The following is a 27,126-nucleotide window of genomic DNA, read 5'->3' as shown; positions in this document are numbered from 1 at the left end:
ACTGGCCTATGTGAATGTTTGGCACCCCCTGCTGGGATGAAAATGTAATATGTTCAACTTTGTTCCATGTTTCTTTTAATTTGTAACCCTTTTTAACACGTGTCTTTGAGTAGATTGCAAATGTTAGGCTTTTAAATGAAAAATCAGGAGAAAATTGCAAGACCACTGAAAGGCTTGGTTAAACCTGGTTTACATTAACATCCCTGTAACTCACTAACTGAAATTAATTTTAACAGGAAACTGATCACTCATTGGGTTAAAATGCTGATGTCTGGATGGGGAATTAAGTTTAGAAAAAAAATGTACCAGATAAATCCGTGTCAGTGATTAAAAATGTGCACACACTACCTATAGTTGTGTGCCACACATCTCAGCCTCAACCAGTTAACTCCCCTTTTTAATAAAGAATCTAGGAGAATGATCAATGTAAAGGTGCTCATAACCACTTTTATAAACGCCTGTGATCATCATCGCTCAATGTGAAAATACATTTTGCTGTCCCAACTTAAACTAAAATGTGTAAATTTTGTTTTTGTAAAGAGGGGTACTCCTATTTTAGTGTTACTTTCATCGGCATGAGGGAATATTGCAGTTCCCTAGACTGATTGAGAATATAAAACCTATTCATACAGAATGTGAGGTATCAAATCCAGGAACATCAACCCTGTACCTGAAGGAGCCTTCCGCTATGACAGTGCTCAAAACAATGCAACATTTGTTCTTTACATTCTTTATTCATTACCCTTCCCCATATGCAACTTCTCAGATGATGTACACAAAAATAAATCTCACATGATAACATGAAACCAGTGCAGAATGCCAGTGGTCACCATTAAAGACATTCAAAGACATTTCCTAGACAAAACAAAAAAGAGGGTTACAAGTCATACTAATAAATGGAGAGAAACTCCAATGATCCAAGTCTTATTTTCAGTACAGATGCACAAGATACAAAATGCAACAGCTGCTTCTTTAAGACAGGAAAGAATGGATGTCCCAACACCCAAACAGTGCATTGGGATGACATGACATTTCTGCCAGACCAACTAAGAGACTATTGAAAGTACACTAGAAAGTCATACTCCCCTATGTAGTGCTTTGGTTGAGAGACTAGCAAGAAATTGGAATGGCAGTGAAACGAAAGGTTACGAAAAAAAAAAGATAAAACAAATGTGAGTCCTGTGAATTAGTGTTGAGTAAATTGCGTTTGAGAAACGACACAAGAAGGCAGCAGCAGCAGTGGAGACTGACAAGGGCCTGCCCTAAAGATGAAAATAAATCAGTGACAGAAGAGAAAATATTTACATCAAATGTATACAACTTAATTTATAAATATGGGTATAAATTAGAAAAATAAAACAAAAAGCTATTGTATTTCATTCAAACAGTTACTTCTACTCATTTTAAAATGCCAGTCTGATGATTAATCCTCCTTATATTTGGTGAAAAATAACAATGGATCACTGAAAAGGCACAGCATTGAGTAATTTTATCCCTAGATTTCTATAAGGCTCATCACAAAATCCACATTCTGACAGACATTTCAGTATAAATTAAGAAAAGATGTAATTCAACAAAAATTAGCACTCGAGTGTCTACACTACCATCACCAGTTTCAATGTCAAATAAATTAGGGCTTTTGGGGGCTTTGTAAGAGTTGTCGAGGGAGAGATTTTAAGTGTAATTCTAGGTGCCTTGAGATTTCCTTACAGCATCAGACCAAACTACTGCTTCGGACCCAAAGCTGTTCTGTTCACTACACGGACGATTTCTCGAGAGCGAATTTTATAAGCTCACTCCGTGGTACGAGACGCGAGCTGATCTGCCGGACACTGACCAAATTGCGATGTGTGCACTGCAGCGTTCTGACCCCCGACCCCCCACCCACCCGTTTCAAATATTTTCTGTAAAACCCCATTATAAGAGGCGATACACCTCGACACCCCATTCGCTAAAACAACTTCCACTGGCTCTCAATGTAAGAGAAAGGGAGAGATACTAGACATAGACCAGGTCTCTGCCCTGAGCAGCCTGGCTACTAGTTGCCTCCTGCCCTTGGCCCTCAGAGTCTTCCTTGTCCTCATTGTAGCCCTCGTACTCAATTGGTTTGGGGCAGCTGTACGGGTGGCCGTTGTCGTCGAAGAAACGCCGGAAGGTGAACTCATAGAAGGCGTGTTCTGGATGCTTGCCATTGCGGAACCACCCGTTGAGGGTATCGTTGAGGTTGTCGTCGCCATCGCTATCGCTGATCCACAGCTTGTCTGGGTCCACAGGGTCAAAGTTGGAGGTGTCTGTGGAATGAGCGATGGTGGGGATGTAGGGTGCCACCTGCTGGCGCAGGTCACTGGAGAAGTCGATGGCGTTGAAGAAAGGGTGAGCTTTGATCTCATCGGCTCCGTTCTTGCCGAGGCGGTCCTCGGGGCCGCGGCACAGTTTAACAATGAGGTCCGAAGCCTCCGGGCTGAGCTTGGCCTGTGGGGGAATGTGCAGTCTGCTCTTCCAGTTTATCACCTGATTGCAACAGACACATGACAATTACGCACGATCTACTGCAGTCTTGCAACCTCTGCGGGAACCTCACATACCTTCAGCTGTGTCTCCAGGGGTGTGGTAGCTAAGAACGGAGGCTGCCCGACAACCATCTCGTACAAAATAACGCCAACGCTCCACCAGTCACAGAGCTGGGTGTATCCTGGAAACAGATACAGACCTCAATTATACTGCAAACGATTGAATGCGTAATTTAACATCAGGGATACTAATTTCTTCGTTCAGTCCGTCATGGTCTGGTTAATAAATGTTTCTCTATGTTTGGGTCTGTTTACAAAAACTACGTGCAATATTATCACTTCATTTACAATGTCTTGACACAAAATACAATACAAACATATTTTAAAATATCTCTCACTCTCTCATATATATATATCTATATATAGATATATATATATATTCTCATATATATGTGTATATATATATATACACACATATATATGTACATACACACACATATGTGTATATATCCATATGTATATATCCATATATACACATACACATATATACATATACACACACACACATATATATATACACACACACACACATACATGTATGCTCATGTGTATATACACATGTATATATATATACACACACACACAGATATATATATAAATATACATGTATATATAAACACACACATTTATATATTCATACATAAACATATATATATACACTTACATACATACATATACATATAAATACACACACACACACACGCACGCACGCACGCACGCACACGCCTTTGTCACAGTACTCTAGGTAAATGTCAAGTAAACGAACGGACACTGCCATTAAGGAAAACAACGGTACAAGGCCTGGTTGGCTGCAGAGGACCAACATACCTGTTCGAAGCAGAACTTCAGGTGCGATGTAGTTGGGTGTACCCACAAGTGAGTGGGCTAAACAGCGCTGGTGCTGCCGGGCCTTCCTCCTCTCAAGAGGCTTCAGGCGGTCAGTGCAGCGGCAATTAGCAGGATCCTCCCATTCCTTACTGAAGTCCATGCTGTCCTGCCTAACATGATCCCCTGAGGGGACAGTGCAGAGCATGGGGGTCAGTCTCTGACGCATATGACAGGTTTCAACAAACACGGATGTGTGGGATCTCTCAACATTTGAAAGAAATCCAAACATTTGAAGCGGAGTCTGCGATGAATACAGAGAACTTAAGTTTCTGTGGGACCGGAGGAGTTCAAAGAACACTTGAGCCGCTGGTGGTAACTTAAAAATTGTGTCAAAACTTCCAGAAATTGCCAAGTGCCTGAGAAATTATCAACTTAACTCCTGGCAGATAAAATCCTTTAACACTGATGCAATTTCTGTGAACCTTTAAAGTTTGAGAGATTTATTCATAATCAGAATTTACACTCCAAGCATGTAGCCATTCCATAACACATAAAACTAAACTACTGGCTTTTCAGGTATTTCAGAGGAGTTAAATGATCTCCAGCTTTTGTTACTTCTTAGTCCTGCAGGGAGAGAAACGGATTAGCAGAAGCCTGACGGGGTTGACAACAACCTTCTTGACGGTTAAACAAGACTGATACCCACCGCTCTGGTAATACTTGGAGTCGTGTGTCCAGCGGAAGCCAGTGCAGAGACCGAAGTCAGTCAACTTTATGTGTCCATCTCGGTCTATGAGGATGTTGTCTGGCTTGATGTCCCTGTGGATGAAGCCCATCTTGTGTACACTCTCGACGGCACAGGTGAGCTCGGCAATGTAGAACTGAGCCAGCTCCTCTCTGAAGATCCCGAGTCGGATGAGAAGACTCATCATGTCCCCTCCGGGGATGTACTCCATCACAAAATACAGGTTGTCCTTATCTTGGAAAGAGTAGTAGAGACGCACCACCCATTCATTGTCGGCCTCTGCCAAGATGTCCCGCTCGGCCTTAACGTGGGCCACCTGGTTCCTCAGCAGCACATCTTTCTTCCGGAGCGTCTTCATGGCGTACAGAGCTCCCGTGTCCTCTTTTCGGGCCAAACACACCTCACCGAAAGCACCGATGCCGAGGGTCTTGATACGTTTGAACATGGACTTATCCATCTTGGCCCGCTTGAGCCGGATGTAGTTGGACTCTTTCTGACAGAGCATCATGCGCATCTGTTCCTGGGCTTCTGAGGAAAGACCAACCTGAGCAAGGGAAAGAGTCCTGAGTGAGCCAACAGGTAAAACTATAACAGACATCAACATGCTACTTTTTTGAGATATCAACTGGCGTAGTGAATAAAATAAAGTAACCGAAAAAAAAAAACACAGATGCAAAACCTTTTAGCTCCAATATTAAGGCTGAGCAATATAGATAAAGGACTTAATAAAGGTGGCCTGTTCTGTGGGATCAATATACAAAAAGATAACTTCAAGGAATATGATTACCTTAAAAGAACAAATTTAAAAAGTAGAATAGAATACGTAGATGTGTTACGGATATATTGCCCAGCCCTGCACGGTATCTATAGAAAAATGCACAAGCAGGGAAGATGGGTGCAATGGAGGAAATGAAAAAGGCATGCACTTCCATCAGCCCTGTGGCTGAACTGCGGTTCATTCAAATAACTAACACATTTCTGAGCAAGGTCTTACTTCAGTCAGTGGCGTGTGTGTTTGTGTGTGGCCTATTCTGTGGCACGGGGAAGCAGTGATACTTTTACCTTTTAAATCGGCTGTTAGTGAACGCAAGGAGAGAAAGGGAAAGAAAAGAAGAGCTAAGAAAACAGTGTCGGCATGAAATCTAAGAGACAAAATACAGTGACAACAAAGTAGGAGAGGAAGAGATTATTCTGGAGAAGTAGGAGGTATTCTGAACAGCGGTGGGTGAAAATAAACGCCAATCCTCGGTCATAGTTGGGAGTTCTCACCCTCTGCATTTCACTTTCCAGCTGTTTTCTCCTCCTGATGCGCTGCTGATGGTTCTTTAGGATGTTCTCCACATGCTGCTCCATGAAGAACTTGAAGGCCTGCGGGGAGTAGAGAGCGACTCGGCCGGACTCCCCTCTGCGCTCCTCGTCCTTCGCGTTTCGACGCACGGGAACGGGTGAGGTGGTGATTTGTTTCTTCTCCCTCTCGGTCAACACAGCGCTCTCCGCACTTTCCGCCGCCTTGTCTCGTGCACTATCCCCGGCACTACCGTCCTCCTCGTTGGGCTCATCTCTTCCTGAACCAAGCTTACCGGGCCCCGGGTCATACGCTGGGGGACACGGGGCACTTTGCTGCTGCAGGAGGTGTTTCGGATAGGGTGGAGGAGGACCCTGATAGCTGGGTACTTCTGCTACGATGGGAATCTGAGGAACAGGGGCAGAGGGCTCGGCGTAAGCAGAGGCAGACGGCGGCGGGGTCGCCTGTTGGATCCATGGGGGGTGCGTGGGAGCAACTGCGGTGTGTAGTTCCGGTTTCTGGACGCGCATGCTTTTGACAGGCTGCAGGATGGGGGCCTGCGTGATGGCGGTGACCGTGGTGGCAGAAGGCTGGGAGCTTGGTGGGTGTGCCGTTCTGCTGTTCAGCTGATGGTTGTTGAACGAATTGGAGCGAACAGGCACGTTATGCTGCCATGACGGGGACAGCTCTTGATTGCTGTTGTTGCCTGATGAAGTCTGGGACTGGTTGGGATTCAGAGGGGCCTGAGACCAGGACTGAGGAGGACCCAAGTTGTACAGGTCAAGGTTGTGACTGTTCCGATTGGGAACCATCAATGAAGAAGGGATGTTTCCCCCATTTACATATGATGGAGAGGACGCGGACCCTCCTCCCTGCATCTGCTGGTCAGTAGGGCTGTGCCGATTGCTCTGGTTCACAGGATAAGGAGGAGGAGGCTGTCTGCTGCCTCCTGCCATGTAGTCTGCCTGGGGAGAGCCATTCTGAGTCCAGCAAGGTGGAAATGTGAACTTAGTCCCCCCGGAGCTTTGCATAATGATGGGTGCATGGCCCACAGGGACTGGACTGATTCCACGCTGATTCTGAGGTGATGCAGCGGAGTACCCGTCAGGCCACGCACCCTGAGGTACTGGAGAGATGCGAGGAACGAGATAATCCATGTTACCTGAGTAGCGCTTTGTTGATGGGTTGCTGTCCCAGGAAGGTCCAGAGGGCATTTGGCCACGGTTTGGAGGAGGTGTGACGCTGCGCACCTGTGGTGGCAGGGGAGGGTTAACCCTTTGGTTGTTGGTAGGGTGACCCTGCGGAAAGGCAGGAGGTGGACCAGGGCTGTCAGAGCGGTATATCATCCCGTCCGCCATCAGGGGACCATGTCGAGGAGCCAAAGACTCTTTAGAGCCAGTCCAGCTGGGCCTTCGCAGGACTGGCTGCTGCAGGTGAGAAGTACCTACAGACAAAATATGCTTGTTATTTAGTATTAACAAAGCAATATTTGAAATTAAAAAGGCCTCTAATAAGTTTAAATCAAGCAATTTCTGTCTATTTCAATGGATGCTCAGGAAAGGAAAGATTTTTTTTGTGAATGATTATCCTGCATGGAAATGAGTCCAGGGTAATTAATGCTGAGAATATTTGTATGTGGCGTTTAAGGGTGTGTAACTGATGTTCAAGTGCATAAAAGTGGCAACTTCACACAGTCCAGTTCGATTATGGCCTGAGTTAATAAGAAGTTCAAACAGAGGGCGGAAAGACAAAGATAATCATTATCAATGAATTAACTTTCCACATTTTGACCTACAGGTTGTCAATTTGTTCAGATTATACACACAGCTTAGTTAACAGCAGTGGCACTTTGCTTCCACAGTTTTAAGGGCAGATAACTGGAATTGATCAGGAAAGCAAAAATGTTGCACATTTAATACAGATTAAAAAAAGGACTTGAGGCACCATGAGATTGCACAACAGCATAAAGAACAAAAAGAATGACAAGTTGGACAGCTAAAGGTTATAGGTTTGTATTTGTTAGCGCCTTTTTTGTGCTCATCAGCTGGACTACATTGATTTCTAAGGGGTTTTCCAAGATCTGCTATGTTGTATGTGAAAGTACAATGTTGTGAATGGAAAAGTAATGATGTAAAGGTGTAGCTGCATGTATACAAGCAGAAAGATCTAGTCCAGAACAGACCATTCATTTGACTTAGGAGCATAAACAGTCACCAGTGCAGCAGAATTGATGACAGATGTTTACTGCATTCTGGTTGATGAAATGATAAATGTGCAAATAGAGAAAGAGGGTTTCCTACTGCAGAGCCGTGTTTATAGATATTGTCACATATCTATATAAGTATGCTGTATTGAAATGTGACATATAGCTTGTCACTGCCATTGGATAATGTCATTATATTATACTCAGATCATTACTGCTCATGACAGCATGTGAGTCCTATTGCACTCACCTTGTGAGTATGTGTTCATGTCATGATACAAGGTTTGTTGAAAACTAACTAAAGCAGGAACTCCTGAGAAAGTGGTTTTAGAACTTTAGCAGGTATTATTTATCCACATGTGTCACCAAGCTGGGACGCACACACGAGTTACAAAGCCTACGGTAGCAGATTAAATCCCAGCTTCTTTAACAAAACAAGGAAGTGTGACTCAAATGTACTGTTACAAGTTTTATAAAATGGCGTGGAGGGTGACTGAATACGTCTAGCTAAAAACAGAAGATAGTTACTGTTGATATACCTGGGGCTTTCAGGCATGTAGTGTTGGGGTTGGTGATGGCCAGTTGTTCCCTAATTGAGTCCTGGTAGGGCACCTTACTCATGTAGTCCACAGCTGCTCCTATATTGCGGCTGTTGGACTGATACGAGACAAGAAATCTGGTTACACTTGGTTATTAAAAAAGGAAAAAAAAAACATGTCACATATGTGAACACAACCCTCTGCTCTCACCATTTTTTTCTCCAACCATCCAATCTGTTTCCATGCCTACTCTTCCCTGTTTTGTGACTTATTTTGTCTGCTTTTGTCCCCCTTTGCCCTGCGAGTATGTTAATATCACAATCGTTGTCGGCTTTCCTCAAGCTTCCTCACTTACCATTTAGTAATTTTATGCTTCCTTTCAGTGTATTTTAAATCGCTTCTTTTAGCAATAACCTACAACTGAAGACTGGTTATCCAGCTGTGACCAACAAATTTACTGTAATGATTACTAATGAGCATTATCACTGGATGAGGAATAAATGAATTGTCATTTTACTTTTTGAATTTTCTTCCCCTAAGTGTGTTGTTGTCCCTTTTGGCATCAGGATTGCCACGGCAAAATTAAGAAACACACTTCATTAGTACAGTACTGTCAACATAGGACAATAAAGCCTTTGATGCTTGAAAATAATTGCAATTCAACAATTCTGCACTTGCTTACAATGTTGCTTTGTATCTCAACTGCACACACAAGTTCAAATCAAAAAGGAAGTAGATATTAAAATGATCTTTGTGCACTGAAACATGATCCTCACGCCACTTTGCATTCTTATAATATTTCAAATAATTCCTTAAACAATGTGCCCTGTGTGATAGCTGTCAAGAGTTTTGTCCAAAATGATGATCCAGCAAATCCTTATCGACAACCCGTTTTAGTAACAACACATATACATCCATCTCACCTCCTCAAATCCTGCAAATGGAGGTTCCAGGGCCATGTGCTTGTTCATGTCAGTGGACAAGCCTGAGTTGCTGGGTTCATTGGCGAAAGGCATCAGGGACTCGCGGATTTCCTGTAAGGCCTTGTGATAAGGGTTTTTGTGGCTACTGCATCGCCCTTGTTGTCTTGGGTCCTCCAGGTGCATTTTTCCGGCTATGTCCACCTTGGGTGGGTCGGAGGGCTTGGACAGGTTCCGCAAGCTGTTCCGTATTTCCTGCAGCATTTGTTGGCTGTTGCCGCTGTAATTGCTGGTAGGGAACGTTTTGGGTCGCATTTGTCTGTGTCCTTCGGGTTTCCCCCCCCTCTTCATGTAAGAGCATGTACAGTTACAATAAAAGTAATGAGCTGCCACTCAGATCTGGGATTCAGCTGAGGGGTGCAGGGGGAGGAGGAGGAGGAGGAGGAGGAGGGGGGGGCTCTGGCGAATTCACATTTGCATGTTTCTAGCAGGTGTATCATCTGTGATGAAAGGGAATTCAGAGCACTTAGGTCATCTTAAGTACTTAGGTCAGCTTGGAAAAAATAAAATGAAATCTAATTTTCATTGGAAACAAAGAAGGGATGAATAGCGGGGACAAAAATGGCAAGATCGATCGATCAGTATTGAACGTAAAGATGATGTTTGGATTGAATAAATATGTCACTGTAAAGTAATGCGAGTGTGCGGGACGTTATAAGACATTTCATAAAAGTCAAAATTATATCCCTGAAAACATAACCAGCTCGTTTGTTAGCGTCATTAGCATTGAGCGCTAACAGAATGTTAATTGAAAACGAATATCTCGCCGAGTTACAAAAATCGGAGTCGTAAGCTGTGTCACATCTGCAGAAGACAAAATAATTACACGATGACGCTGTGCAGGATGTCGGGGCGTTATCTTAACTCGTAAGTATCAAATAAAATTCAACGGCGCAGCTGAAACTTTACCTACGGCCTGTGTGTTTAAGGCGTCCATTTGCTGCTAGGCTAACTCAACAACAGAGGGGGTAGCCTATTAGCTCGAAACAACAATCAGAAGTGAAGTTAGAGTAGTTAACCCGCGTCTAATAACTCACCAGCTACTGTAGCTCCCTCTTTCCCAGATATTTTAATTGTTGTGGCAAAAAAAACGTCCGTTTCGCAAGCTTCCTCGGCGGCAAGGATGTTGTTTTAACGCAAAATTTTCTAGCTGTTCCGAGGTGACTGGTTCCTAGCCGTGTTGAATTCCTGGGATGTCTGAATGACAAGTACATCGACAAGTTTGCGTGAGTATATTGCAAACCACTTCCGGTTGTTGTTTTCCTCACAATGCATGTCTGACATTTTTTTCTGCAGGTATGCGTTATGCAGGTACGACATCTCAATTTATTTTTTAAATCATTTACTTTGGCATTTGTTAAAAATAAATGAAGCTAAGAACGTCCCCGCTTGACAATACAGACACATATATACGGAACAGCCTTAACATAATAACCACCTGCCTGATATGGTGGGGGTCTGCCTTTTGCCCTCAACAGCTGAGGGATGGACTCCATCACAACCCTGGGGGTTCTGTACTATCTGGCACAACAAGTCCTGGAAGTAGCAAGATGAGAACTCTTTAAATCAAACTTTAGTCCTGCACATTCCTAAGTTCTGCTCCTGAGATCTAGGGAACTGAAAGACACAACTTGGACTTGTCATTAAGTTTCTCAAATCATTTAATTATAATTTTGGACAGAAATGGCCACTGAAGACCAGGATTAGAGGTGTAGTTTTGGAAATGCTGTAATCCAGTCATCAACCCACCATTTTGGCCTTTGAGTCACTGACAGCCAGGCTGCCCAATCTATCCCACCCTCTGGCCTGATCGGTGTGTGTGCGCCTATTGAGGCAATTTTTTGACGCCACAATTTACTCTTTTTGGGTTAAAAATATGTGTAGGTAAAATAGAGTACTTGTAGAATATTTATTCAATGATCTCTAATTACACATTGCATTGTAAAATCATCAGGATTCTGCCAGCCACTTGAAAAGTGCTCTTCAGATGAAAATAAAGCGAACATATGTGACACCGCTATCTGTAATTTGATTTGAAAGTCTGTTAGGAACTGGAAATGTCAAAGATGTCTAATATCTGAAGCTTTGGATACTTTGCAAAGGTTATCCAGATGCTACTTGTTTCTGCACCTTTCATCCCCAGCATCCACTTCACCACCCCAAAACATGTGCAGCTGCAGAACACTGACGCTTGACCTTAAAAAAACAAAGACCCCCCCCCCAAAAAAAAAAAAAACATTCGGATCACAAACTTCGCCCTTTTTTTTCTAGTTATGGATGACAAGCTTAATATGTCAACCGGGACAAACGCCTTAACAAAAAACACTTTCAAAATTGCTCAAAACTGAACCGTTGATTCCCTTGAGGTGTTGCAATTCCAAGGTATTGCATTAGATAAGGATGCCCATGTGGGGCTTGTTAAAATAATTTAACCAAGCATATTAAAATTATTCTCTACTGTAGCATTTTAATTTTCAACTTATTCATGATTCCTGGAAAACAAAAAGAGAAATCCAATGACCATTTTACACAGTGCAAACAATGTACAATGTATGTATTTAGGTTCTTAGTCATCCATGTCATGGTAATTCTTGTCAATCGTTTCATGGCAATTGGACTTGAATTTCTTCCTTTGAAGACACTTCACTTCTCATCTATGTCAGATAAGCTAAAAAAAGCCTCTCAAATGAGAGTCCAAGTCTAGTTGCCACAAAAAGATTGACAAGAATGTTCAATATAGCTTGTGTTAATGACATATTTTCTTCAATAACATATCTGTAAAATTTAAACAATGTTGTGAGAATTCATTTAAATTTTCACATTGGTATCATTTTAAATAATGTCCCCCACAGGACTCCTTGGAAACATGTTCACAAAGGCTCTTTATTTCAGTGCTTAGTTCCAAATGATCTGACATAAGATTTATTTAAACTTAATGTGATATTCTGAATGATTAGACAAAACCCGATTCATCGATACGACTGCAAAATAAATGTACAACTGTAAATACCCAAGTTAGACCAATATGTTAAGTATAAAAAAATGAAATATTTCCTGATAGAAAAAAACTAAATCATCTGTTGATCATCAACTAGATCTCCTCTTATTCATCTAAACTGGAACCTGTCTGTGGACAAAGATGGCCTCTCCGTCGGTACCACAGACCAGATATTGTCCAAGTACATCCATACTGTTGACAGATAGTGTTTGACTGGGCAGCATGTGAGTTGTCTCCAGACGTCCTTTATTGGAGTCTCCACTCAGCCAGGCACTGATGAGGGACTGGCCTCCGCCGGCAGGGGCCACGGCACTGCGCGATGTACTGCTGTTCTTTCCACCTGAGAAAATCAGTTTTAAAACCGCATTGGTCTGATCAGAAAATACATTGAGACTTGTTGAATACAGCATGTGGAGTTGATGACAATTTTTTTATTTTATATTTGTGTATTTTGTCCAAGTCCCTGAAACTTGAAGAGTTCACATGATGGTCACTGAAAAGCAAGAGCCAAGAAGACTGCCAATAATACATCTACAGTGTTTTCTAGAAACATGGAAACCCTGGAAAGAAGCGTGAAAGAAACTAGACACTAAAATTAATGTATTTCTGTGGTGTGTCAGACTTGCCTTGCATGAAAGTTGGTATGTCTGAATGCGAGGTGGCCTCCCAGTGCAGCAGCGAGCCGTCCTCGGAGCATGTGAAGAGATGATCTGGATTGGTTGGGTGGAAGTGGACCTCCCACACTGTGGACGTAAAAAAGGAAATGTGTGCGCAAGAGGAAAACGTATAGAAAATAATCTACACAATCATTCTGAAATAAAATCTTACTTTCAGCAGAGTGTGCCTCCATTAATGAGAATGGTACGTTGCCTTGTCGTACATCCCAAACACAGAGCATTCCGTCCTGGCCACCAGTGACCACAATATGCTGCTGGAATGGATGTTTGTCAACACAATGCATTGGGACTCGATCTCCTGACCTGAAGTTAAAACATTTCCAGGATATCAATCTCTCATGAAAAAAGGCAGGCTTTAATTCAGTTAAACTTAGGGCTGATGAAAACATACATGGAGAGAATCTGTGAGGGTGAGTTGCTTTGCTGTCTGAAATCCCAGAGCTTGAGTTGGCCGATGGAGTTCACAGTCAAGATCTCTGTTGTTCTCAGGTAAGTGACAGCATGAATTGTGCTGCTATCTGCATTTTCTATGAATGGTTGAAGTCCAACAAAACATGTAGGTCACATTATCCTTCTTAGGTAATTTTACATCCTTACACTTATTTTCTGAGGTCGTCTACGACGATCGCAATGCTATCATACCTATTTCTCGAACGATTCCTTCCTGGTCAGCTCTGAAGACAATAATCCTACCATCTTCTCCGACTGTTACAATTTCTGGACTGCTGCACACAACCCCAGTACAAGGAGCATTGTCACATGGGTAACGGTGTGCTCTTGCCCATTGCTTGGAAATGGATAATGCCTGGAGTCACATAAGAGTACAACAGAAATAAAAACATTACACAGAAATCCCAAAACACTTGCTGTCGATGGCCACCTGAACAGGGTTAATAGTCTTGACACACTGAGTTTAAAACAAGGATCAACTTCGGTAATTCAACATTCATGCTAGCCCAGACTGAGATTTGTTATAAACAATGTGGATTTTCCCTGCTGCACTGGTTTGCAACATCTTTAAAAATATAACAAACAAAACTTGAAAAATAATATCTGTGCAATATCTGGATGTTAATCACAGAATAACATAACAAAAATGAAAACATTACATCTGTCGGATTTATTCACTGAGTTGTTTTACTCCTTCGGGGACTTTTGTATCTTGACTTCAGCAGCACACTGACTGTGAAACTAACGTTTAAGAATAACTGACCTGACTCTTCTGGTTCAGGTGGAAGATGGTTACGGCTCCAGTTGAGGATGCTGTGACAATTCTCTCTTGGTCCAGAAACTGTAGCAGATAACAGGACATATTAATTACAAAAAATAAATGAGACAATAGTAAAGATTCTGAAAACTACCTTGTCAAATGTTATTTTGTTGGCTAGATTGATAAATAAATGGATGTCTCTGTGGAACAAAAATTAAAAAAAGTGACATTCTTTACTGATTTTGCAAAAATAAAGTTTAGTCAGAAACCTTGAAGTTGATGTATTTAACATCATCACGTCATTATTTCATTTAGGATAATGATATTCAATGAATTGTACAATGTTGATTTAAAGAACAAAACAAACAAATAAAAATCAAACCTCAAGTCTGGTTTTTTAACATGTATTTCGATATTCTCTTAATAAGGTAATATAGATTTCTGACCTATTTGCACACAAAACTATAGACTAAGCAATCCCTGTGCCTCTTCTTGGATAATGTATTCTAGGCCCCCGCCAGTGGTTCAAGAAATCCCACCCAGGCTAATGTCAAATCTAGAGGACACTGAGAATCAGTCATATCAATGTGCATAATTGACTAACCTGAAAGTCCATGACATCTCCATCATGTTTGTGCTCACACAGAAGCTGTGGTTCCCCTTCGTCTATCCCAGATGGTTCAGGATTTTCAGTGGTCCAAAAAACAAGACTATTGTCCTGTTCAAAAAAGAAAATGCAGTTAGCCGAGAATTTTTAAGTGGGTACTAATACGGACACCTAAAACCATTAAAAAAGCGTGATTCTGTCAGTTTTTTTAACTAACAGTCACTAGCAGACTGTCATTCTGCTTATCCAGAAGATTGATGTGCATTAAAGAGATTCACACATTCATACCAGCAGTAATGAGCAACCAACACCTCATAATCAGCATTCAAGTGAGCTGTCTTCTGCACAATCTCAACCTTACTAGAACCTCAAATCTGAACACTTTGTATTAGTTGAGGAACTTCTTACACAGAATCTGTGTACATTAAACTTGCGTAAGATAGAAGATAAAATTCTGATAGAATGTAATGTCTTGCAGTTTTCACAATCACTGTCTTGAGGAGGTACAGCTTTTTGGAAAAATATTGCAGAAAGGAGTATCGTGCAACAACAAATACAATTTTTGGCAGATCAAATGTTAAAAGATTGTAGGGTAAAAGAACAATTTTGGCGCAGTGGTGAGCATTCGCGCCTTATAGCAACACAGACCCTGGTTCAATTCTCTCTGGGGGCCTTTCTGTGTTGAGTTTGCATGTTCTCCCCGTGTCTACATGGGTTTCAGTCCAATAACATGCAGATGGTTGATTGTACTTGAAAATGACAGACTGAATGTTTATCTCTGTATGCGGCCCTGCAATCAACCAGTCCAGGGAGCATCCCATCTCTCCCCCATTGACAGTATGGATAGGTTCCAGTGACCCTAAGTGCAGGATAAGTGGTAGATAATGAATAAACATTTCTGTGCTATGTTGTTGGGGCCAGTGAAACTTTTTTAGTTTCAAGATTCCCATGTGAGACCTGGAGTTATATGGTTTAAACCCCTAAGAGGACCGAAGATCGAGAATGAGAATTCATTTGACAACTAAAAGCCTGTCATCAAGGGGTGAAAGGTCACACGAGTTACAATAAAACAAAATTGCAGACAAATGATCAAAATAATGAGTCATAACTGTAAATAAACTGAGGACTATTGATGCCATGGGGGAACGACTGTAGTTAAGACTGGAAGTTTAAACAATTGAGCAGAATGAAGAAGGTGGGTGAAACCGCTGTACATTAGTTGTGGGTAGTGCTGAGAAGATGGCATATATTTTGTACTTATCAGAAATGAAAACACGTGGATTCCAACCGCTATACAACCGAAAACAGCTACTCAATTTCGGTGACAACGGCTAACTTGACACGGTTCTACACAGCGGCTAAGCTATAGCCATAAAACAACTTATCACTCGTACTTTGACAAAGGAATGTTGCTAAAATTCTACACTTGGAAATTAAAGGTTTATGGCTGTGTTGTGTTGGTAGTCCCTACGTCCCCTTGACACAACTTGAAAGCTGAGTTAGTTAGAAATGATAATGTATGAACTTAGAGGTAAATGCTAACCTCGTTGTCCCAAGAGCCAGTCACAAATATGTCAGGTTGCTGCAGAGACGAAGATGTAACTGGTCGCCATCTCGCCTTGTTGATTTTCTGCGAAACGTATTTGGCGTTTATGCTTTCCATTAGGGGAAAAAAAATCTCAGTCAATGAAAACCAATAAAATACTAGCTTAGCAAACACGACGAAAAACAAGAAGTGCGCGCCTACATTTTCTGCTTACGTTACTACGGTGGCTCACTTAAGTCAAACATTATATTAGCCGAGCGTGTGTCTGTTACTCCACCTAGCGGCCGCAGTCTTAGCTTCTGTGCCAAATGTGAAAATCCAATGTGACTTTTCCTTTGTAATTAACGTCAGCAGTGGAATATGATATAAAGATCCAGTGTATGTTTGCATGCAATCAAAATAAGATCGTGCACATTTTAGGACTATATTGGACGAGCAGCTCTGCAGTAAAATTATTTTGGATGCCTGGTGACGTCTCCGTCGCTCCACCGTCCGCACTGGAGGTAGTCTGCTTCATCGGCAAAACATTTGGCGCAGGCGCGGCACTGACAGCTGCCGTGTACTTACTCCGCAAAGTCTGTGTGATAATGGCGTGGAAATCCGGAGGAGCCAGCCACGCAGAGCTTGTCAACAACCTCCGCAGTAAGTATAAATGTTAAGTTAAGCGGCAGCAGTGGCGCATTAACCCACTGGTCACAGGAAAACGGTCAAGCTTGCAGGCTGGTGTTAACCCCGGAACCCTTGCTAGCTGGTTGCTAAGCTATGTTATGTGTTGTTAACCTAGCGTTGATTCCCCACCCCTTTCTCAAACCACGTTCTCAACATGTTACAAATGCAAGCGACTGTCTTTGCAAAAACCGAGCAAATGGACACAAATCGCCATGGGTTAGCTATTGCAACTATCGTCAGAGTAGCATAGCCTTCCCGTAATACGTGCGTCATTTACGATGTCTCAGAAGCTAGCCTCGGCAAAACATCAACGCGCCCTTCCCTCATTCATTGACAGCTAGCCGCAGCTAGTCCCACTGTATTTACGCGCGTAACATAAACCACTGGAAATGTTTTGCGTGTTTAAAAGCATCTTTATAAGGGAATGCATGAACGTCCAACCGTCTGCAATTGCCCATTCAATTGCGACAGTGACCGTGTGTCACCCTAGTCTGGCGGCCGTCGATTTAATCAACAACTGTGAACGCCCGTTATTCTGCCCTGTGGTTTGAGTTAAACAGATGCGTTACTCTTTGACTTATCCCGTCAAGTTGGAAAAAGATTTTCCAATCCACGAGATCCACTATCCCCGTGTGGTTCCCAGACAAATGACCTTATGTTTGCATGAGTGTGCAAACGGGCTATTTATACTCTGGTCGAGTCAAGTCAAGCTACCAACAGTTGAGCTGCGACCATTTTGACCGTAGCCGAGTGACCAGTTGTAGTACTTAAAACGTTTCACGATCAGACCGCGACAGGTCACGAAAGTAACAAATATAATATGCTTGCACATCTGTTTCAATCTTCCCACACACCTTTTGAGTCTGAGTTAGTGCTTGATGAATTTATGTCTTGTTTAAAACTATCTCCAAACTCTTAACCCGATAAGGCAACTTAATGGAATTCTTGATATCATATGAAATGATTGTTTCTCTGTCGGCCTAATACTAAAACCCAGGGCAGATAGCTAGGACATGTAGAAAATAAAATGCAAATTATTTCCTGACATCATTGGTATGAGTATCATTGTTGCTCAAAGAAATAGTTATGCAACCACTATTCAGATTTTCAACATATCTTGCATGAGGCTCATTGCGCCTAAAAGGCTGAAGTTGAACACTGAGCTGCATGAACTGGATTTAAACAGGTCATACTCAGGATGCATGCTAATTCCTGACTTCCTTATTCTCCTCTCCAGGCAACACCGTCATATAATTCAGGATTGCTAGCGGTATCAAGATATATTTGCTTTTCAGCCCCTAATATTATGTTTTAAGATAACGTTTTACTTGTATCTGTGTGGGTTTCCTTCCACACTTCAAAAACATGCAGTAGGTTAGTTTGGGACCCTAAATTACCCAGGCATGTGAATAGAGGCATGAATGGTTGTATGTCTCCACATGTAGTGTTGTGATTGACCGCCAACCAGTCCAGGGGGAACTCTTCCCCCTTGCCCAATGCCAGAGGATAGGCTACAGCCCCCGTGACCCTAATTGTAGGATAACTCGTATAGATAATGAATAAATGTTTTTGTGTGTGTGTAATTGAGTGTAAGTAATATACATTGGGAATTACCAGAATGACCAATTCATGGGGGTGTTTTTCTGGCAGCTTGTGCAAAGAATTTGAAATGTATTCAGGCTCATAGCTGTGTATTTGTGTTTTTTGTGTGTGTGGTGGTGTTAATGAGAGCACAGTCAGCTGTTGGCCTTCCTTCGTTGGTCACCAACTGCTGCTTCAACCTGTTATCAGGGATTGTTTTAAAGACGCTGATTATTTTAAAGACACTTCCTCATAGATGCTTTTTTGTTGTGTTGTGGTTTCTTTACGTCAACAAGCTTTTACACTTTGATTTGACAAATAACATTTGTGACCTGAAGTAAAAGGGTCATTGGCATAATATTTTACATCCAAAGGATATGACCAGTTTTCCTTTATATCTATTCCCAGTGGTTACACAATTAAAACACAAACTGAGGATAGATGGATCTGGACAAATATTGACATTGTTACTACTTATCTCATGTTGATCTACCATAATCAGGATCTTCTTAACCACCCAATGTTAAGGTTCACAGGACATACCTTTTGACATTTACATTTGCTGTTTTTTTAAGTCTAATGCTGGATTTCAACTAATAAGATATAGGCACTAACAAGGGTTCTGATCCTTAAGAGATATGTGCATGCGTGCGTGCGTGCGTGCGTGTGTGCGTGTGTGTGTGTGTGTGTGTGTCACCTACTTAATTATTTGGCTGTGTTTGTGACAAACATTGTTTTCTACTTCCCGGTTATTTTCTCGTCCCTCACTGTTTTCTTATCTTCTGCAAGATTATGTAATGTAATTCTGCTATGTTTTTGTCCTCTTTGAATCCACAGAAAATGGCATAATTAAGTCCGACAAGGTCTATGAAGTAATGATGGCCACAGACCGGGCCCATTTCTCTAGGTGTAATCCTTACATGGACTCGCCACAGTCAATAGGTATGTCTGCTTGCAAAATTGCTCAGGGATTGCATCCTGAAACGCACAACAGAAGCTAACTAAAATAATGCTTCTCTTTTAACCAAAAGGCTATCAAGCGACCATCAGCGCCCCACACATGGTAGGATTTCACCCAGACAAGAAATCTAAAACACACACTTTGTGGATTAATGTTTGCAAACCTTATCCTGTTCAATCTTAAAACAAAAAAAGCAATGTACTCTTTAGATTCTAATTAGAATTAAATTTTGAATTGGACGGCATTGGTAACTAGACAAAATCAAACAATTGTAATTATCACATTATCAGCCCACTCCTTTTCAAAAATACGTCTTTTACGGTGACTGATCACAAAAATTACTCTCAGGTTTTTTAAAGAAGACAGAGATCTCAAGTAAACATGTGCTCTGTTCTTTGTGGGACATAGTTTAATTACAGACTGATGGAATGTAATGCACTTTCCTTGTTGATGCCCCCACACTCAGCATGCCTATGCCCTAGAGCTTCTACATGACCAGCTGTATGAAGGAGCAAAGGCCCTGGACGTCGGCTCTGGCAGTGGAATTCTGTCTGTTTGCTTTGCACGAATGGTGAGCCACACATGATGGGTAAATGCATCTCTTTGGTGCTCTCTAATCAGGTTTTATGAACCTGTCAGCCTAATATTGGCTAATGTTGTGTCTTTTATAAACTGAGCATTACTCCTTTACTTCGCGATTTACAGGTTGGTCCTAAAGGAAAGGTTATAGGAATTGATCATATCAAAGAGCTGGTTGATGATTCTATAACCAATGTGAAGAAAGATGACCCCAGTTTGATAACATCGGGCAGAATTAAGTTAACAGGTAAGGTTTTGGAGCATTGATGAGCATGTTGAACATGTATCTAATCATCACTGTTGCAGTGACACAATTACCATGTGGTACCTTACTAGACAGTGTAGGGCAGCATCGAATAAATTTGCAGTGATCAACTCTGTAATGCAAAAAGTACTCCCTCAATGATCAAACATATATACATTGTATAATTGGTGTGTAATTAATAATAGAAGAGTTGACTGAAGATGAATGGTTAGAATCCTTGCCCTGTATAAAATACAATGACATCAAGAAGTGCCATCATTGGAACCCCTCACTTTGATCCTGCCTTAATAGAGCCTGTGATGGTTTGAAGAAATCATTCATGTTCATCTTGTTCAAATTTTGGTTGTCAGAACAGGAAATCTCTTTATCTTCTGCGGGAAAGTCACTTTGCTGGTCTAGAGTTGCTCAGTATACAGCATTGGAAAGTAAAATAATCATCCAGACGCATGTAAACAACATAAACTCTGCAGCATGTGATGCTAGAAGCTTAGCTTTTAGGTCAGTGCTGACAGAATGATCTATAAATTTCAGCAACAAACACGCCATATCTTGCTCTTCCAAACTTCGGTTTAACATGATTCTCTTAAAACTGTGTTTCGCCAGTGAGTGCTCTTCATAATGACAATGATTTTTAGTCGGTTGACATAAAATAGTCTATCTAAAAGATATGAATCTGTTGACTCGCTTACATAAAGGGATTGAACATTTTAATGTGTGTTTGTCAGGGAGTGTATAATAGTTTGGGATGTGTATTGAACCTAACAGGCCGTAAGAGATGTCCAATGTGTATTTTAGTGGGAGATGGTCGAATGGGCTACACGGAGGAGGCCCCTTATGATGCCATCCATGTTGGCGCAGCAGCACCAACTGTTCCCCAAGCTGTGAGTCTCCCCAACAACAGTAACAATACTGTACATCGAGATAGAAATATAACAATATATTGTTGTGCACTGTTCTGCTCTAGCCTCATAAGGGGCAACATTTGTGGCATTGTGAGTGGAGCGAGAATTAGTTATTAGTAATTAACAATTAACAATTATCCATGATGATTATTGGTTATCAAAGTTCTTGGAATATCATTAACTGAATGATGATACCAGCCTTCGTTTGGGGAACCACCAACAGTGCTGGAAAATAATTACTGCGTCGAACACAGTCTCAAGAAGTAGGTACTTATCTAAAATGTCAATATTTGACAATAATGATATTTTAGGTTAATAAGATGTAAGTTAAAGCACAGACCCTGTCACACAGTCTTGTCACAGTATTCACCCACAAAATACCAAGAAACTCCCCTTTCAAAGTATTATGAAGTTTATTTGACAATCAGAAAAGCAGGTGCGTGTGGAAGGACTACAAAAATGGCGGCGGCCTCAGAAAACTACAAAATGGCAGTCTGAAGGCAGAACTACCAAAAATGGCGGCGATTGTAGTCCGAAGTCGGACACCTGGTGCTACCACGTGATCGGGACCGGCGGTCACAAAGGAATGAATGGAATGCCAATAGGTAGCGTGCTGTGTAAAAATTACGTGGAGGTGCGTTCGTGTCAGGGAAAAAAAGGAAAGCAGGGGGATTAGACAAGGTAACAATAGTAATGACATGGGAATACAGTGATTACCCAAGGCACGACAGGAAAACAGCAGTTACAACCTTATCACTAAATCGATCGATAACTCGTGCATGCCTAGATGCTAATACTCGCCACTTGTCATGAGCCGATCGGGCTAGGAAGGTGCCGGTTCCGATGACGATCGCGACGGACCCGCAATAGATTTGGAAAAAAATGTCTTTGCGTCTATATACACCTACCTCTTGTGCACTAGAATGTAGCTGTTAGAACACCGTTTCAGTTCGAAACGCGCGGTTGTAACGAGTTGATGATGTCACCATGTGTGCCGTCATTGTGGTCCAATGGGTGATGCCGTTGGGACCCCCCCGGAAGCGGACCCCCTCTCTCATCACTCGCCATCGGAGTTAGCTAACTGGATTAGTTTATTTGTTTAATTCGTTTGTTTGTTTATGAGTTGGGTTAGCAGAAATAAGTTTCTGTTTCAGTAAGTCTGTACTTGAGTTCTAGAGTGGGGTGTTGGACGCAGTATTTGATGCAAAACAAGGGGCAAACAGTTCTGTGGGTTTGAAATGACCACACTGTAATACTCCAAACAGCTCACAGAGTCCCAAAGGCTTAAGCATCTTGGCAGTGATCTGAGGCTCCCTCTGGGCAAGTCTGACTACATTGGTTACTGTTTGTGTGATGGAAATTAGAACTTTTACAATCCTTCGTTGCTGTTTAGTTGTTACCCTGAGAGGATCAAAAATGAACAGAAACAACATAAAGTAGAGGGGGTAAAGAAAGGCTCGCAGACATATGCTGACCCAAACATTGACAGTATCTTAGGGGATTTTTCCATTGGCACACTTCTCTAGAACTCAATGATTCCTTCCCTTTAAGCAGGTTTCTGTTGGTCCTCCTCACAAAGATGAATCATCTCCAACTCAGCTGCAGCATCATCCATCAGAACTTTCAAACAGTCCATCTCAGCATGAAATGGGTCAATGAAGAACGTTATCTGTAGCCTTTTCCATTGTAGATCACGGAAGTGGGCCACAAAGTTTCCTTGCAGATTTTCAACCAGTGTTGCATATCTCTTTGCTTATTCAGGGCAGCGCTGCTGACTTGCCCGCTGGCTTTTAGCAGAGAAGGAAAATGTGTTAAATCTCCCTTTTGAATATGCGCCTTGACCAGCTTCAGTTTGTTGACAAACGCAAATACACTTTGCAGCAGACTGCACTTTGCTGTCAGACAGCATTTTTAACTTATCCTGCAAGGTTTGGTTCAGCTTGTCCAAGTGACAGAGGATATTGACCAAAAAGGCATGATCTATTATTCAATTACGTTAAAAAAATATATACATTTTCCAACTCTGATAAGAACATCCTTTGTTCATCTTTATACCTTCGTTTTGCTGTGCATTTTTTCCCTGCCATTTTGAGAGCGAAGTTGATACAAAATGTTTACTCAAATGATCTCGCTCCTTCTGGGAAACGGAGGTATTTTCATTCCATGCACATGCGCGTCTGACATATATGCCGTATTAAACTCAAGCAAAGTGAACACACACATTTAAAATCAAACTTCGATATGAACGTAAGAGCCCCGGATTGCCCAGGTCTGGATTAGCTGCTTGCTCTACTTTTGTCCCTGTTTCCTCATCTTTAATAGATATGCTGGCTTGGCATTTCTGCTTTGGAGATTCCATTCCCAAACTGTAGAGGTAATTCGTGACATCTCTCACAAAGGGGTTGCTTGGGCAGACCAAGTGGATATCCTTTGTTTTAGTGTACATTTTTAAGTTGGGAACAAGGTACAGTGAGGGATGATCGTTTTGGCAGGCAGACTGAGGAAGATGCCAAGAATCCAAGGGAGTCCCATCTGTAACGGAATTGGAGTTTGATTGCGGGATGGAGGGGAAGGATGAGTTAGGCGTTGGTGCATGCAGGCGGGTGAGTGTAGCATGCAGTTAATCCTGAGGATGAGGTGTTGCATCTCCCCACCCTCTGCTTTGAGCTGGTTCCACCCTTTAAGAGAGGGAAAAAGGCTTAAACGGCTTTATTTGGTTTGTGTGAACCCATTTGTAAGCGGGTGTTTGAGTGGGCTTTGAGGTCCGGATCTGATAGGCTACCCGAGAGAGTTTGCCCACAGTCTCAAAGGCTCCCTTCACCGATGTAGGAATTTCCTGGAAATTCCTACAGGTGTTGCAAACCGAAAAAGAAGCACTTTTTTGCCCACTTGGTACTTGCGCTGAGACGCTTTCCTGTCATAGTAAGCCTTGGATCCTTTTACGCTGGCCTCCAGGACTTCCTTACCCATATGTGACCGTGGTGGCAGTCAATGAGTGGCGCCAGCCGGTCCAGAAGTGGTACGGATATGCAGGGTGATGGGTGATCTGTCCTGTGTGGAACTGCTTGTCCTTACATCACTAAGCCAGGCATCATTGGTGCCTGGCTTAGCCATGCAGCTCCGGGCCCGATGCTGTTTCCCTTCTGGGGCTAGGCAGTCCTGGAGTTCATGGTCCTCGTCACGCTGATTCAGTACTCTGACAAAGAGCTTGATTACCTTCTCCACCTACTGGGTTTGGCCCTTACCTTCCTAGTTCTGGTTCCTGGGTTTCTAGCGCTTCCTCTTGTCTGGGGGGTTGTTCTGTCTGTTTCTACCCCCCGGTTCTGTTTACCACCCCTTTGGTTTTGTCTCCCACCCCCTTGGGGAGTTGGTTGGTGCTTCCCTGGTTGGGGTGGTTTAGTGTGAGGCACTTCAGTGCCCTCTAGTGCCATATCTCCCTCCTCTGAGGCTTTGATTCCCAGAACCCTAGCACCGACTACCTTGTTCTCTCTATTGGGACACATACGCATCTCCCGTGACCTTTTAATTTCCCGCATCATCAGGTTGCCTGATTCGCAGCGCATGCCAACGTTGTAGCGGACCATGTCATTCAGATTATGACTGAACAAGGATTTAAAGAACTGGTCACTTCCAGCCCTGGGGCACTACCTCCTGCCTGGGTCTCGGTCGTTCCAGGGTGACAGGGTCCTCATCCGGTGGGCAGTTGTGAGGTTCCGGTGTCCTGACTAACAACAAGGCATATTGCCATTGGAGGGTCTGTCTTCCTCCTCCTCTGACTCAGTGGCGTCAATTACCTGGCCAGGTCAGAGTTCTTGGTGCATCGCTTCTGTTCCGATTAGGGCAGAATGCACTCCAACACACAGGCGTTCCAAAACCCTCTGCATGTCGCACAGCTCAGCCTGACTCTTCCGAGATTCTTTTTTCTGGCTGGCTTTCTCCCACTGCAGTCTGTGCCTGATGCTCATAGAGCTGCCCCTGCAGACCAGAGTTATGAGCTACCAGCTCAACATTGCAGCTGTCCTGCTCCTTGGCCTGCAGACCGGTACACCAGGAATATTTGGCCTACCAGGTCACTGATGGTGCGTGGTGGCCGGTCATGGAGGTTGTTGGCATAGTCAGCTACGTCTTCTAACGCCGAGTGGCAAGTGCTCAGGCTACAGCCGTCAAGCCTTTGCTTTTCCGTCTCATAAAGATGGAGGCGGCCAATATATAACAATCTCTATAATATAACAGTACAACTGCTTTACCTCCTTGAAATAGAATTGCTTGATCACCTTTTATGACTATCATTGTGATTGTATAGTTGGTCAGTAAACATATTAGAACTATTTCTATTTTATATTTCTGAAAAAACAAGAAGACCCATCATTTATTTTATTATTTTTTAAACTTATTTCAGTTTAGTTTCCCGGGTTTGCTTACTTTTCTCTGGAAATGTCATTTTTGTAATAGATTCAACTGCAAGAATATTTTAAAGCAGTAGTCTACCCTGCAAAACAACAATCTTACCAGAGGGGTTTAAATTAATAATACATACATATAAATGAAGTAGTAAATGCAAGATGCCAAGAATATTTATACTGTTTTTAGTACACTTTTGTTTTTGACTAATAATAAAACCTAGCCCTGATGTTGAATATTACATTGTTTTTAACACTTGGCCCTTACTATATGTGTCCCAGCTTCTTGACCAGTTGAAACCTGGGGGACGGCTGATTCTCCCTGTGGGTCCAGCAGGGGGTAACCAGATGCTGGAACAATATGACAAGTTGGAGGATGGCAGCACCAAAATGAAGCCCTTGATGGGCGTGATTTATGTGCCTTTAACAGACAAAGACAAGCAGTGCTCCAGGTGGAAGTGACTTCCTTCTTCTCCTCCTCTCCCACTCTCCTTCTCACAGTGGCAAAGGTGAAATGGTGTGGCTTGGAGCAGGCAATGAATTTCAAAGGGCTGCGTTTTGCTGCTTGTTGGCGTTTTTTGCTTCCTCCATACCATGTCAAGAAGTTGCATGTTTTCTTGTTTTCTTTTTAGATGCTGTACTTCTAATTCAGTTGAATAAAACTGCTTGACCAATGCAATTTGAAGATCTTAGACTTAAATTACAGAAGCATTAGTTGTTTTCGTTTTAGAGAGCATGGCTACTCTATTTTGAAGGGTCTTCTACTTCGTGAGATGGAAAGATTAACCTGTTTGGTTCATACCATGATTAAGTCATCTTAATTTACTGCATGAGTTACTGACTTTTAACCCTTGTGACCAGCTGAATGTCGGACGCTACAACGTGTGTGTCATCCTTCTTGTTTTCCCCCTCTGCTTGTTTTGCACACAGGGATGAACTCTGAAGAGGACAAGAGTCAATAATTCACTTTTCTGTTTGAACCTGGAGAAAGCCAGGATGGGAAACAGCCCTTGACGTTTTGATCAAAGCATTACCAAACATGGTCTTTGTGTTTATCAATGGACTATAGAGTGTCGCTGAGCCGGAGAAAAGACTGCTTAAAGCGCCATTGGTTATGCATTCTTTTTATCAGCTGGATATTAGGATTGGTTTACTTTTCTGGTTTCATTATTTAAACTGCATTGGCCATTTCTCATTATATTTCAGCACCATCAAAGCTGAATGTAATACACATGTCAGACTACGAGGACTAGAACCCGAGCTTTGTAGATCATTCACCTAGCTGCAGTATGGATATCCTAACTGATATATGAGCTTTTCCCCACAGTATTAGACACACAGTCAACACAGAGGCTTTCGTAACCCACCCCATGTCATTCTACGCATGGAAAAAACATAAATGCATTGGATCGTAGTGGCAAGAGAACTATTATAACACCAACATGTGCACGAACAGTTCTGTGCTATCTGCCGCTGGTTTTCCATCATCAGTCTCTGCAGGCTCTTCAAGTGACTGACACTAATCTGATAATCACTGCTTTTCAAAAATAAACGTTCAACACTATAAAGCAAATGAATGTC

At 42.3% G+C, this 27,126-nt stretch overlaps 3 protein-coding genes across 4 annotated transcripts; 1 reads left to right on the top strand and 2 right to left on the bottom strand.

Moving 5' to 3' along the window:
* Positions 1 to 714: 714 nt before the first annotated feature.
* On the bottom strand, positions 715 to 11,228 carry lats1 (large tumor suppressor kinase 1). Its single transcript, XM_086167441.1, has 8 exons — positions 10,188 to 11,228; positions 9,094 to 9,590; positions 8,171 to 8,288; positions 5,413 to 6,872; positions 4,105 to 4,687; positions 3,399 to 3,581; positions 2,586 to 2,692; positions 715 to 2,511 (listed from the first exon to the last, which is right to left on the bottom strand). The coding sequence occupies exons 2-8, from the start codon at positions 9,439 to 9,441 to the stop codon at positions 1,999 to 2,001; spliced, it is 3,312 nt and encodes a 1,103-aa protein (XP_086023567.1). The 5' UTR covers positions 9,442 to 9,590; positions 10,188 to 11,228; the 3' UTR covers positions 715 to 1,998.
* Positions 11,229 to 11,597: 369 nt separating this feature from the next.
* Positions 11,598 to 16,425, bottom strand: nup43 (nucleoporin 43). Its single transcript, XM_086167444.1, has 8 exons — positions 16,186 to 16,425; positions 14,640 to 14,753; positions 14,039 to 14,116; positions 13,468 to 13,630; positions 13,217 to 13,352; positions 12,977 to 13,128; positions 12,775 to 12,891; positions 11,598 to 12,488 (listed from the first exon to the last, which is right to left on the bottom strand). Exons 1-8 carry the CDS (start codon positions 16,303 to 16,305, stop codon positions 12,262 to 12,264), a joined length of 1,107 nt encoding a protein of 368 aa, XP_086023570.1. The 5' UTR covers positions 16,306 to 16,425; the 3' UTR covers positions 11,598 to 12,261.
* A 209-nt stretch (positions 16,426 to 16,634) lies between these two features.
* Positions 16,635 to 27,113, top strand: pcmt1 (protein-L-isoaspartate (D-aspartate) O-methyltransferase). 2 transcript variants are annotated; one of them, XM_086167445.1, is made up of 8 exons: positions 16,635 to 16,830; positions 19,276 to 19,380; positions 19,470 to 19,501; positions 19,866 to 19,970; positions 20,105 to 20,225; positions 21,039 to 21,124; positions 25,828 to 25,997; positions 26,476 to 27,113. In XM_086167445.1, the coding sequence occupies exons 1-8, from the start codon at positions 16,650 to 16,652 to the stop codon at positions 26,486 to 26,488; spliced, it is 813 nt and encodes a 270-aa protein (XP_086023571.1). In that variant the 5' UTR covers positions 16,635 to 16,649; the 3' UTR covers positions 26,489 to 27,113. The 2 variants fall into 2 exon arrangements, with proteins under 2 accessions (XP_086023571.1, XP_086023572.1); XM_086167446.1 differs by having other exon boundaries at positions 25,828 to 26,054.
* Positions 27,114 to 27,126: the final 13 nt, after the last annotated feature.

Source organism: Fistularia commersonii, chromosome 20 (assembly GCF_037954325.1).
Source record: "Fistularia commersonii isolate RoL2024-O1a breed Wild chromosome 20, RoL_Fcom_v1.0, whole genome shotgun sequence".
Classification (NCBI taxonomy): Eukaryota; Metazoa; Chordata; class Actinopteri; order Syngnathiformes; family Fistulariidae; genus Fistularia; species Fistularia commersonii.
Note: the sequence above shows the minus strand (reverse complement) of the source record. Positions and strands in the feature narration are given on the sequence as shown.